The sequence below is a fragment of the Vespa velutina genome, chromosome 2 (assembly GCF_912470025.1).
Source record: "Vespa velutina chromosome 2, iVesVel2.1, whole genome shotgun sequence".
In the NCBI taxonomy this organism is placed as follows: domain Eukaryota; kingdom Metazoa; phylum Arthropoda; class Insecta; order Hymenoptera; family Vespidae; genus Vespa; species Vespa velutina.
The window spans coordinates 8,562,899-8,576,907 of record NC_062189.1 but is presented as its reverse complement, the minus strand read 5'-3'; the positions used below and the strand labels follow the sequence as shown (position 1 = coordinate 8,576,907).

The 14,009-nt window shown below is 27.5% G+C and overlaps 2 protein-coding genes and 1 long non-coding RNA gene across 8 annotated transcripts in view; 1 reads left to right on the top strand and 2 right to left on the bottom strand.

Moving 5' to 3' along the window:
- Positions 1 to 1,374: 1,374 nt before the first annotated feature.
- Positions 1,375 to 8,030, bottom strand: LOC124946550 (WW domain-containing adapter protein with coiled-coil homolog). Of its 2 annotated transcripts, XM_047487343.1 has the most exons (12): positions 7,829 to 8,030; positions 7,547 to 7,580; positions 5,990 to 6,230; positions 5,543 to 5,628; positions 5,291 to 5,371; positions 4,774 to 4,969; positions 4,074 to 4,460; positions 3,744 to 3,967; positions 3,513 to 3,654; positions 2,847 to 3,073; positions 2,599 to 2,726; positions 1,375 to 2,455 (listed from the first exon to the last, which is right to left on the bottom strand). In XM_047487343.1, exons 1-12 carry the CDS (start codon positions 7,867 to 7,869, stop codon positions 2,377 to 2,379), a joined length of 1,866 nt encoding a protein of 621 aa, XP_047343299.1. In that variant the 5' UTR covers positions 7,870 to 8,030; the 3' UTR covers positions 1,375 to 2,376. The 2 variants fall into 2 exon arrangements, with proteins under 2 accessions (XP_047343299.1, XP_047343300.1); XM_047487344.1 differs by lacking the exons at positions 7,547 to 7,580; positions 7,829 to 8,030 and adding an exon at positions 7,303 to 7,438.
- Positions 7,630 to 14,009, top strand: part of LOC124946556 (prefoldin subunit 6) — an 11,954-nt gene continuing 5,574 nt past the window's right edge. Inside the window, exon 1 of one of the 4 annotated variants that reach the window (XM_047487367.1) lies at positions 7,630 to 7,750. Coding sequence is in view for 3 of the 4 variants with exons in the window: in XM_047487359.1 (XP_047343315.1) it covers positions 8,513 to 8,594 (82 nt within the window). In the remaining variant the exon portion in view is untranslated. Of the gene's footprint in view, positions 7,751 to 8,352; positions 8,595 to 14,009 lie in introns of those variants that run through there. The other 3 variants (XM_047487363.1, XM_047487359.1, XM_047487360.1) reach the window with 3 other exon arrangements.
- LOC124946558 overlaps positions 10,792 to 14,009 on the bottom strand; it is a 9,868-nt gene continuing 6,650 nt past the window's right edge. For both annotated transcript variants that reach the window (XR_007100119.1, XR_007100118.1), the window contains one exon: positions 10,792 to 12,905. This is a non-coding gene — a long non-coding RNA (uncharacterized LOC124946558). The remainder of the gene's footprint in view (positions 12,906 to 14,009) is intronic.

Here is a 14,009-nt window from a genome sequence, read left to right as displayed (position 1 = left end):
TCAATAATCCCCATATTTAAAAAAAATGACTTTCAAATAATAGTTTTCAAACCTGCTATATAAGCACTTTCAAATCAAACATTTCTTTAAAAGTTTTTTTCTATTATGAATAATCGAGATATTTACATTTTCAGTTTTAGGCAATTCACTCGGTATATGCGTTAATTTCGCAAAATACATAAATAGAATATAAGAAATGAAGATAACGATAATCATAGTAACAAAGATAATAATAATGTTTGAACTATATGAAAGATGGGATCTTTTGTGGACCAGAAGCACAGAACAGGATTATATCAGTCTCAACTATCTCAATAGCTCATTCTTTTATCCTTTATTTTTATCAAATAAAGGTGACATTGCCTTAATAAAATAATACTTGCGATGGTCAAAGACTATTGAGCTTGTGTTGAGAAACACCCTTTAGTAGGGTATAACTCTACATTAACATAATTACCATTACCATTCTTAATAATATCCTCTACTGTAATCCATAATAATTGTATCTCATACGATATTAGGATATATGAAAAAATTAACTGAAAACAGTAATGTTGTTTATTTTCCGTTGACAATTTTACTTTATTTCTAAATGTGTAGCGTTTCTAGAAGTCTATTTTCCGTAACGAGTATGAATCAAAGAATTTTGATATTGCGCACGTATGCATAAATATGTAATTGTTTGAATAATGGTGGATTTTTCATTTTCTTTTTTATATATGCGGTATCGGAACAGAGTAAGTTAAAAATGCGCATATATTGAAATGCTTTGGTTTACAAACTATGGAACGATTTAAAAGAATAATTTAAATTTAATTGCAACCACTGATATTTACATAAAGTATGTCAATTTAAGAATTATTTTTTTCTAATTTGTTTCTTTATTTCTATAAGTAACAGGCTCACTCATTGACAGTTCCTTAATGAAATATATAAAGTGAGAAATTTATATCGTGACTTATACAAATTCGTGTTCTCCACCATCCTGAATTTTTGTGTATATTATTTATTTTTATAAGTTTTTATTACATAGAAAAGCAGGAGCTTGATTAATATACATACAACAAACAAAGACTATTTTCCTTTGAATAGTTTCATTTACAAAACGGCCTCCATTTGTTACAAATACTCTAAAGAATACATAACAGGAAACTAAATTCTAACATTTTCTTTAAAGCATTATATTCGAGAACATTCGTTTAATAAATATTAAATGCAATTTGCAATAATTATGTTATTAATGATTACATTATTTACTATAAAAACTACTTTTATAAAGCATATGCATTTTTACGCAAAGACATAAGAAATGCTACTTAGTCCTTTTTGTTACATAGATGTACAATGACTATGTGAAATAAAAATTATCTAAAATTATAAGATACATCATCGATATGTTTAATTTGTTGGTTATTACAGTTTGCATTCTACACAAGTCTCTTTTTTATTACAAAAGATAAAAATAGATTCATACATAGATTGAAGACCATCAAAATGACTGATGATATATTTTATCATAATGATTGTTTAAAATCTATCAATATAGCTATACAATGTTACATGTTTACATAATCATCAAATATAAATTATGGGATCACGTCATTATTAAGATACACACAATTAAATTCTAGTATTCTATAATATTCATTGTTTTATGTTTAAACATATTTAACTTACTTCAAAGTCAGCAATGGCCATCAATTATGCATGATATAAAATGCTAATGTCATTAATATTTGTATTTCTACAGCAATAACATTCTCTGTAAAATACCAAATGACAGAAAAAGCATTGTAAATAAGTAAATTATTGCGTCCACAAATTTTTCTTGAATTTTACTTTCTTAATTCACCAGACAAACATGTGTGGGTAATTAGGTGAGTTAATGGTGATAAAGAACTGGATTAAAACTTGTGGCACGAATTTTATTCCGAGATTTACAACAAAAATGTTCCAACTAGTTAAAATGTCGCATAATCGTGGGATATGAGAAACATTGACACGTATTATAACATAGGTAATACAAGATGCTGTGGACAATTCAGATATACAATTTAGTAGTTTGCATTAAACCGATAGAGTTTATTCACTTTCTATTTACTCAGTGTTGCATCTGTGTGTTGGATAGGCCTCTTGTGCTTCCTAGAGAGGTGGATTCACTAATTAATTAATAAGACTCGTCAGCTGATAGAGAAACAGCTTGACCTCTCTAGGCAGCCCATATTCATTTGCTATTATATCACTTCTATCACGATATTATAATTTAGGTACAATTTTAATTATTCAATATTAATGAGAATATTAATAATTATGTTTTATTTTTTGCATGAATTAATTATAGGTTGTAATTATAATTATTTTATAAAGTTTCTTACACTAAGAATCATCAGACATGAAGGAATTTTGGGATTTTAGTTCCTCCAATGTTTGAATTTGTTGACGGAGGAATAATATCCTGAAATGTGTGAAAGATTGACTTAATTGTACTCAGGTGTGAATATTTAAACGAATTTTTATCGGAAAAATGCAAAACAAATGAAGAAAAGAGAAGAAAAAAATGAAGATGATATTTTGTAACAATATGTAAAAAATATTTACCTTTGTTCCTGTAGTGTTGCCTGAATTTCTGTCAGCCTCACTATCGATCGTGCTGTTTTCAATTCTGCAGATACTCTTGTGCACTGCAAACTGCCCATTGTATGTGCTTCCTCACTAAGTTTTTGTGCCTGAAAGAAAATAATAAGTGATTCTTATTATCTATACTTCTTATTAACTATACAAATCGTGTAAGATTTACAAATGTCAATTACAATTATAGTATAAAAAAATTATTTCTCATAAATTACCTGTTTCTCAAGGATATCGGCTGGAAAGGCACGCACATGTTGTGTTAAATCTTCTCGATAATGATTAGCAAGTGATGGTGTTAAAGAAGGTGTTAAAGGAGGTTGTACTCTAGACAATGCTTGTAAACCTCCAGTATTACTCAAATTTCCAAGAGAACCTAACGTACTAAGACTTTGCAATGAGCTTAGACCTTGCACTCCAGAATTCGTTCCACCAGGACTGGTTACTGTAAATGATCAGTAATACAAATAGAGATAATTGTTCATTTATTAGAATATTAAAAGTAACACTGGCTAAATCCACAAAATGTCTTAAAATATAATAAAGTCCTGAACAAGCACGCGACTTTTTATTATATATTTAACTTTATTTTTAACTCTTTCCCATCGAAGTTTGGAATATTTTCAGCACGAGTACATGGCTGTTTAGGAAGTGAACTCTAAGTAGCTTATCTTACTTATTGTACTGTATATACATTCTTATATGCTATGCATATGAGATATAGACAAAGTATGAACCTCAAATTCTTAATCTATAAGATTAGGATTTCCAGGCAATAATTCATTTAGCGTACGTAATTTTTATACAAGCAAAAATAATATCGATCAATAGAATACCCATGCTTACAACTATTATGACGGGCAAGAATTAATTTTGAAACTTACATTTTCGAGCATCGATACAATCCTGAGTTTCTGAATGGGTTGGAGTAGGTGGTCCCTCACTGGTAGTATTGCCACTAGTATCAACTTTTAATGGGACCATTACATCATTGCCACTGTTATTTCGGTCTCCACTAGCTGATTGCTAAAAATGTACAAATGAACATATGACGTTTCATTATTCTTAATCGTAGATAAGAGTGATTTAACATATTACTTAAAATAAGAACTTACTTGTCTAGATAGCAAGATAGCTGTTTGAATTGTCTGTAACGCTTTCTGCGGTGTAATGTCAGGTTGTTCTTTGCTGCCTGTAATTTGAGAAAGAAGTCTTGGTAAACTTGCTAATGAAACTGGTGGTCCTGGAGCATTACTATTCCCTTGTTGTTGTGTTGGTGAACTTAATTTTCCAGGTGTTTGTGGTGTCGATGGTGGATGTGATGTTAATCGAGGTAATGCTAACAAGAGAAAAAACGAAATAATAAAAAGAATGGAAACCAAATCGTATCTATAAATTACACTATTATATTTGATAATTTCAATTTAGACTTAATAAAAACATACCAGTGGCCAATAGAACAGGACCTTGCGGCAGTGGATCATGAGCACAGGATGTTAAAGGTTCAGAAGTTGGTGTAGAATCACCAGGTGAAATATCCATATCTTGAGCTTGACGTTCTGCTCCTGTTTCTTCCCTGCAAGAATCTCTTTCCCTTTCTCGTTCTCTCTCTCTTTCCCTTTCTCTCTCCCGTTCTCTTTCTCTCTCTCTTTCTCGTTCTCTCTCTCGTTCCTTTTCTCTCTCTCTATCGCGCGTAGAAACTTCTTCTCTATTGCTACCGCCACTTCCACTACATGAACTCCAATATTCCCGCTTGTCAGATTGCCGGGATGATTTACCATCTCGCAAGCTGCTACTGCTATTTGATCGCGAGTTGGAATGTTTATCATGACCTATAAAATAAAAGTTGTATCTATTTAATCGATGCAGACATTATTGTTAAGCAATTTAATTTATAGTACTACTATGTATTTATGAACGACAAACTAAAACAATTTTTGCGATGTAAGTTTAATTTTATTTAGTATATGAAATATCAAAGAGGAATCATATTATTGTGTATAAAATTATAATCTTTAAAATCTATTACAATATTTAACACTTTTTAAAATAGATTACTTATGATTTTTTATATTATAACTTTTTCTTATACAAAAGTAGTTTTTTGAAAATAGAAATTAACTAGCAAATGAAAAACAGACTCACTTGACCTAGAGGAGTAATCATTGGATTGGCGTTGACGATTATCTGTACGAATAGTCCATTCACGTGGTTTTTCCCACTGAGAAACTTCTGTTTTGCAATTATAATAATACTTCTTTCCTGAAGAACTCATATGTTCTGACCAATCACCAAACCTGGCTGTTCGTTCCATCGCACCTCGTTCATCACCACGTTTATCCTAAACAGACTGTTCTAAAATGTCCGGAAACAATTGAATCTACTACAAATATATGTATGAATACCAAAATTTTAACGAAATTATTTTTGTCCATGTAATCTTGAACCTGTACACCTATTATTTATTTTAAACTCTTATGAAACTTTCTCGATCTAACTGACATATCATTATTAAATTATTTATTGTAACTTCTATTATAAATGCATTATGCAAGAAAAATATAACTGCAAAAATATGTGATATATAATAATATAAAATAGATTTTATAGCTACTACACACAAATATCTTCGTATCAAATAAAATTATCATTGGTTACTGACCTGACAAGAATTGTGAGCTGGTTTTCTCTGAGATGAAGAATCTCGTGATGAATTTGATGATAATTTTATGGGATGTAAGATCTATAACAAATACGTATAATCAATTTTTATAGATTTACATTTTATTGATTAACAACAATGCTGTGATATAAAACAAATCATTTAATTGAGAAAACGCATAATGAGAATATTATAAATTAGAGATTATTATAAAAATAGAATATATATTAAATATCTAAACTGATCTCTTACCTCTCCACTACTCCTATCGTGGTTGGTCCTGTGTTCTGAATCCCTGCTCTCATGGCTTCTCTTGTCTTTTGGTGATCGTGCACAATCTACACATATGCAAGCAAGCATTTTACAGCTGAAAATGTTAAGACACAACCCTGTTTTTATACTGAAGAAAGAAGTAGTATGATTGAATGTTTTCAAATAAAAGAGTCTACAACGATGATAATCTTCTATTCTATTTTTTCTTTTTGAAAAAGGTCTCTATTCTTGAAGTTAATACATATTAATATAAATTGTTGTTACATAAATATGTTTATCAAATTATGTTACATCATATAAATCTTTATCTAAAAATATTATTTTGCATTATTATTTCTGTAATTAATATTTTATAAATAGAGTAAAAATTTCTTAAGCACAAAATGATATATATATATATAATAAATTTTAAAGAAATATGTTTACCGGAATACTTGTCCCTAGAGGAGGATAATTTATAGTCTCTATTTTCTCTCTCCTTCTTATACAGGGGCTTGGAGGTATAACTCCTGGGGCTGTCTCTGTCTGCTCCCATTCCCAATCCCAAGCCTCCTGCTGGACTGTAAGAATTGCCATTTGGGGAATCACGCATACGCCCTTCGTAGCGACTATCCGACGACGTCGTCGATGAAGAATAGCCACCCTTAGAACTGCTGTACTTTGCGTTCTATAAATAAATGTTAACGGCAATTATGTATACATTACAAATTACCAATTATATTATAAGTGCTATAATTTTTTATAATAATAGCAACAAAAAGACAAAATAGTCAAATTATATCCGAAGATTAAACTAAAGCTTTGATATATAAGCTTTTTATTGATAAAGCATTATGTCAGAATTTGTAATTAAAGAAATGTTTTGCAAATATAAATTAGTAAAGATCATAAGCATAAAGCATAATAATAATATTTAAATATCATAATATCTTTTCTAAATAAAAAGTTCAAAAATATTACAAGTATTGATTTTTCTAAAAGAAAGGTTATGTTTACAAGTTATTGTAGAATCTTTTGCCTTGCATTACTTACTTCATAAAAACAGAGAAAATTGATCATTAGATAAAAATGAACTTCTAATGAGTACAAAATACTTTTATAATAACTGATTAATCAAATTTTATATGAATAAAACTCATTCTCTGAAATAATATAAAAACAAGAAACAGAAAAAGAAAATAGAAATAAAATAACAGTCTAAGAAAATCTGATTTGCTGAAAAGGAAATAAAGCTTCCACAAAAAGATTGATGTAAATTGTTTATATTTCTCATAAAATTTATTTTTGTAGAACGAGCTATATCATTGATCTATGCAAATAATATTTCATTAAATAAAATATTACAAATAATATTTAAAAGGAAAATAAAAATAGAAAGTAGACAAATATTAAAGGGTCAAAGATGATTAAAAAAACATGGTGACAATGATTTCGCGATAAATAACGTTCTGGAATCGTAATTTAAGTACTATATAAACAAGTTATAATCGAAAAAAAGAATCAATAATGAAGAATCGTGTACGATACTTTAAGCATAAAATTAATACAAGCGTTTATAGAATATCCATAAAGTATATTCCAAGAAATGTTTATTGAATGACGCGATGCAGAAAACATGTTACGTTACGATTCGTAGAAAGATTTTCTGCTTTCCTACATTCTTTTTCACAAAAGAAATATAAATCATTCCGAATTATCGACAGGATAAAAAAAAAAGAAAATTCGAATAAGATTCTTACGAAAGTTAAACTAGCACAAATGAGACGATTGAAGGAGGGAAAAATAAAACGAGTACGTCTTATGTGACACAGTACGCGCAACAATAATCGTATAAAATCGGACTCTCACAGGAACGGAGGACAAATAATTGCGGTAAATTGATGCGTGTCAGTCGTGTCATCGAAAAAATACCTCCTTTCGTACCCCTCTCCTCTCAAAGAGAGAGAGAAAGAAAGAAAGAGAAAAATAAAGACGAATATTTACCTGGTAGGGATGGGCCTGGTGCTTTTCGAAGTACCTGAAACGATAGACAATAGTTGGTGAATAAAGGCGCGAAATAGCGTCATTTCCACGACAGAATCAAAGATCTTCCATCGGGGAAATGCATCAGTGAGAATAGTGGTGTGTATCACGGAGAGAGCGGTATAGAGTGGTTCGGACGGACGGACGTCGGAGATGAGAGGTGAGGTGAGTAGTAAGAGCGAGAAAGAGAGAGAGAGGTTGGTTGTGTGTCAGGATCGAGTATTTGACGCGGTGGTGCCCTACCCATCGCTGATCCTTTGTGGTTTCCTCGCATGCATTACCATCAATGCCGGTGTCTGTGGGAAATTCGCGGCCTCGGATGTTCCCTTTTCGGTCGGTCAGTGTCATAAAAACAACATTAACGCTTATTTAACAGTCAACTTTCTTCCTACCCGGACGCCATGTCACATACGTGATCGGCCGCTAGCGGTAATCACGACCAAAAGGCTGGAGTGACGTCCGTGCTCGATGCGCGCGCGCATTTATACTCCCTCTTTGAGTTGTGATACTCAATACCGTAACTAGTTGTCGATAGTTCTTTCATGGAGATTCAAATAGCGCTTTGCTGAATTACGAAAATGTAAAAAATATGTAGTTACTTTTCATATATCATGCAGTGGTTATTAAATAAAAAATTTATATACTCGATATGTAATATGAAACTAAAGTTGAAGGATGGTTTATGAAAATTTCATGAACTTGGATCTTAAATATATATCGCCATCACTGCAAGTTGGTTACGATCACGCCGGCGTTATATTATCCTATTTAACTTCGTGAAGCATCGCGTTTTTTGAAGCAATTTACGCTTAGGAAATCTATCGTTCGGTTGCCCGTTGCTCAATTGAATAGACTATGGTACAGAAAAGTGAATGGGATAAATCATTAAAAGAAAACGCGGTATCGTAAGTGCGGGGAAAGAACGAGATGGAGATGACGGAACTTGAGGAACGTATGAACCATTATTACTGTTATTTCTATCATCGCATCTCAACGCTGCTACCACTAGGTATTATCAGTATGAATGTACAATTTGTTATTCTTTCATCAAAACTGCATACGTATATAGAAATTTGTTCTTTTATACATGTTTGATCAAAGAAAAATTTTTGATATGACATAACTGTTACACATACAAATTTTCTTCTATTATTTTGATAAAGAACTTTTAACGCGTTAAGAATTTCATATCTCGATGTATTCTTTCGATATGACAAAATGGAGATTTTGCAATTGTGGAAGACATCGTTGATTATAGTTTGCAAAGAATTACATTTAATTTTGATTACATAGTGCATACATACGTGTACATGTACACGTACATTGTTTATTTTTGTTATGATTTTGTTTTTATCATTATTTTGGTGATTCTTTTAATTTTTAGGAAATGGCACAGCTTATGTAAAATATAAATATTACCAGATCTTTAGTTTTTTCTCAAATTATTACAGATTGATACTATATAATTTATTTTTCTTTTATTTTGATTATAATATTATGTTTCCAAAGTACAGTTTTAATGTCTTTAATTTAAATAACACATTTACAAAAGTATTATTTCATGACAAGAAAAAGACATATTTTATTGATGTATGAAAATTATAATAGAGAATTGGGAAATTATTAGAGTGATAAATAAAAAAGAGATCCAAATTTGTACCATGTGTAAAGTTAACGGAGATGATTGATTTTTATAAAAATAATGAAGAATGTATTTCTTCAATTAAAAAGAAAAACAAATAAATGCAAAATACTTAGAATACTACAGAATTCTGTTAAAAAAAAATACGACACTAAATAACTCAAAATATAAACAGAGATGATAGTATAAAAAATTTTTTTGAATTACAACATGAGCATAATTACTCCACTGACAAAAAAAAAGTAAAAATATTAAAAAGTATAAAAATCCAAAATAGAAATGGGATTTTAATAAAAACATTATATTTGAATTTTGAAATTAACAGAAAGACCGCTTAACATTTTACATTTATCAATAGCTTTAAAACTTATTAGTTAAGGTTTTAAAGATTCTACTGATTTTTAAATATCTTAAAGAATATAAAGAAAAAAAACTTAATATCTTAATACAATATTTCTTTTAATGAGAAGATACAAATATAACAATATTAATTGTTTGAGTGCTGACAAACGCCATTACGTTCCTCTGCTATTTTACCAAAAATGCAAAGACTATTTAGATTTAGATACTACTCTAAATAAAAATTAAATAAAAATGATGTGAAAAATATTTACATTAAGGAAGATACAAATGTATTAAATAAACAAAATAGATTAGGAAACTCACAAAGTTCTCTTCTCACTCACATCTTTGATCAATCATGATAGTTTCTGTAATTTTCGTGAACAATAGCTATATCTTGGCCTGATTAAAAATTGTTTAATGTATTTTTGTTGATCAATTTTTCAATATAATGAAATCAATTAAAAAAGTTAAGATATGTATTTTATCAATAGTATTTAAAACATTTCATACTTTATACAGCATAATGTGTACAAGTTTTTTATTACAACAGAAAAGCAAGAAATCCGCAAAAACAAATTTTGTATTGTCTTACTATGGGTTAATTTTTCATCTGCCATAACATGTTTTTTGGTATAAATATGAAGTAAGAAGACACAATGATTTGATGTACATATATAGTATGTAATTCATAGCAGATAGTTCCAAAATGAAATAATTGAGAACTATTCTGAAAAAAAAAAAAAAAAAAAAAAAAAAAAAAAAAAAAAAAAAAAAAAAAAAAAAAAAAAAAAAAAATTCTATTAGATTTTTACAAAGCAAATATGAGAAGATACATTGACTTTATATTATTTGTTTTATATTAATTATATATAGTGTTTTATATTCATATATGTAATTGATTGAAATGCATTAAATATAAGTATTTTTTGTATAACATCAAATTTAATCATTGTAAGTTTATAGCCGATAATAATACTTAAAATATAATATCTTCGTTTTACTATTGCAGAATAAGGTAATAAAATACTAATTTATAATAAAGCCATAAACTATTTTAAAATATTCAAAAGAAATAGATTATTACATTTAATTTCATCACCTTATGGAATATTGATAGTTCGAGACTTAGGCTATTTTTTCATATGAGAGTGTAGCTTATTATTATTATTATTATTATTATTATTATTATTATTATTATTATTATTATTATCTTTTTACGTAACTAGAACTATTAGATTTATTTGTTCAAGTTACATAATAATTAAATAATGAAAATACATGTGTGTTTCTGTGTGCGTGTGTGAAGATTGGTAAATTACATTTTTTTGGATAGAATAGGAATGGTAAGTTTCAATTCTTTTTTCCTGAAAAAAAGATAACATTCAATAAAATGAAAAAGAATATATATGTGTTTACAATATGCTATTTTTATACTAAGCTATTTGATAATATAAATAGAAGTTATTCTTATATTATGTCAGAAGGTATAATGTTTGTACAGAACAATATTATCTAATAAAAAATTACAGGTTTAAGATCAGACATTGATATTTGATATTGAAGTAGTGTTAAAAAACTGTATATATTTAATTAATTAATATTAATAACTTAAATTTATATTAACGCGTGTTGACTGCCATGTCATCCGATTTGGGTGACAGTTATATTGCCTGATCGCTAATAATCTTAAGTAGGTATTTTGAAGGATAGTCAACAGGATCTAATAAGACTAATAAAATATTATTGACTATAAATAGTTCAATTTAAAAAATTATTTTAAACGTACAGTTGAGAAACATGGCAAACACAATTGAAGTTGATTAGGTCAGGCAATAAATTATTTTCCTTTGCATGTTTGTTTTGTTTTTTACCAGTCCATGGACTAATAGTATTCAGTAGTTCCTTGAATGAGTCAGCTATTCTAGAAAGAAAAAGTGAGTTTTTCTGTTCACTAAATTCTTTTACTAAATTCGCCATTCTTAATTACATTCTTGTCGGTACTATCAATTTCAATTTCTTCTTTAATAAACAATTCTTGTAAAATTTGTTTATGTTAAATATCCACATCTGAACATAATTGGCTATCACTATTATGTCTGTTATCAACATCCAAATCGAAATCTAATGATGTAATATTATGTAATATATCTTTTCTTGAAAAACTCAATTTTTTATCATTTTCATAAGTTTTCGTAAACATTGAAGTTTTTTCTTTACTGCAGTCTGATTCACTAACAATTCTGAACTTTTCTTATTTTCGACATTATAACAACTAGGCAAACTAATTTCAAAAATTATAGCATTTAATACACTTTGTATACTTGGGACAATTAATTGACTAAATGTAGACTGAGCTTTGCATCTTTATTGTGTTTGAATATGATTTTGTACTATTTCGATTGTTTGTTTTGTTCATAACAGGTGCGGTCTATTGGAATTTTCCCAAAATTTTTTGTAACAGTCAAACAAATTAAAACAAATATTTATATACATATGTTAAATGTTTTTTGTATTTTTTGTATTATATTTATTGAATCATAACATTCACGTGAATGTGGATGCATTTGTAGACTGCTATACAGTGTAATCAGCTATAACAATTTGTTCTAAGTCTTTATTATTATTAAAATTTAACTGTCCGACTCTTTCAGAGCAAAATTTAAGTGTACGGTTGGCAAAATTATGTGTATTTTAAAAGCCGTATTTTTTCTAAGAAAATTAATGTATTTCTCGTAAAAGATATTATTTTTAAACAATTAAGTTTATATTGTTTTTATTTACATGAATGTTGAAAAACATTGATGTGTCGCCGGACGGTTAAGTGTTATAAAGATCTTGTTTATTTTTATATTTGAGTATTTTATTCACTGATGATTTTTAAATTATACATGTTTTAAATTATTTTTTTACTTCTACTACTATTCTCTAATTCAATAGTAATTTATTAGCCTTTCCAAAATAAGAATTTGTTCTTGTTGAGATAGATTTCATTCTTCTATATAATCAAATTTTTCATGTATATTATTCAATGTTTTTTGGTCACCATATTCATTTTACTTCACTTTTATCTTGTCTTTGAAGTTAAATTGAAAATTTATTTTTATACTTTTTTACTTGAAGACTCTAGTTTTAAATTATAGATTTTCTTGTTACTTTCATCTATTTCACATATTTCATTCTTTAGAGAAATACTTTCTTCCTATAAGTTAGTTAATCATTTACAACGTTATTTTTCTTTAATTCTAAAAATCTGCTATCATTATATTTTATCAGAAACATTCAAACTGATATTATTATAAAATTTTTTTATATTTTTAAGTATTATGTAGCGTCCTGAAAAGAAAAAAAATAACCATTATTAATATGTTTTATTTAAATCAGAATGCAGAAAAACGCAATAAATAATGTTATAGATCATAACTATATCTCCATACAAATATAAAATTATTAATAGTATTATTTTGTATTATACATATGTATGAAATAATGACTTTTTATGACTTGTTTTTATTTCAATTATATTTTTATTGAGGAATATTCATTTATATCCTATTATAAAATTAAATCTGATTATGAAATTGATTACCTTTCTTATATTCCATTAACTTAAAATGGTTTTTATATCTTGTTTGTTCTCTTTATATATATGCTTTTATTACTACAAAATTATATAAGTACTTCACAAATTCTTGTGTTAAAATTATATTATAAAAGAAATTCTGCAACATTTGATTGAAATTTTGACACTTTAAGTAATATGCCATTCAGTTAATGCAAAAAATTAGGCAGTGGTCCAAAGGAAATAACTGTAGTAGCAATAATTTAATTTTTTCATTATCATGCTATTATTTATTTTTCGGCATAGATGGTATATAAATAATAATACACATACATAAGATTTGATTATGGATGTAAGGGAATATTTTTAATAATTTTTTTGTAACATTCAACTCTCATTAGGATACAAAATTATTTACAGGATAACAAAATCTGTAAAAAGTTCTTATGTTATTATTGAATTTAAGATATTATGGCAACAGTGACACAAATTGTTATATATATATATATATATATATATATATATATATATATATATATATATATATATATATAAGTATTTAAAGTGTTTCATAGAATGTCTGCAAAAAATATCAATTAAATATCATTTATATGATAAATTAATCGTAAAGAAAATATTTCCTTATGATTATCTAAAATATATACCAAAATAAACATATAGATAAAAAATAAGTTTAGTACAAGTTTAATTCTGATTTTCCTTTTCTTGATACTTTTAATTCCATATATATGTATATTACTAGTAAGTCTGACAAAATTAAGATAATTATTTTTAAAAATGTCATTAAGACAAATCATTAAGAAAAATGTCTATCATAATTCTATAAAATATATTTTGTTTAATAAGAAATTTATTTA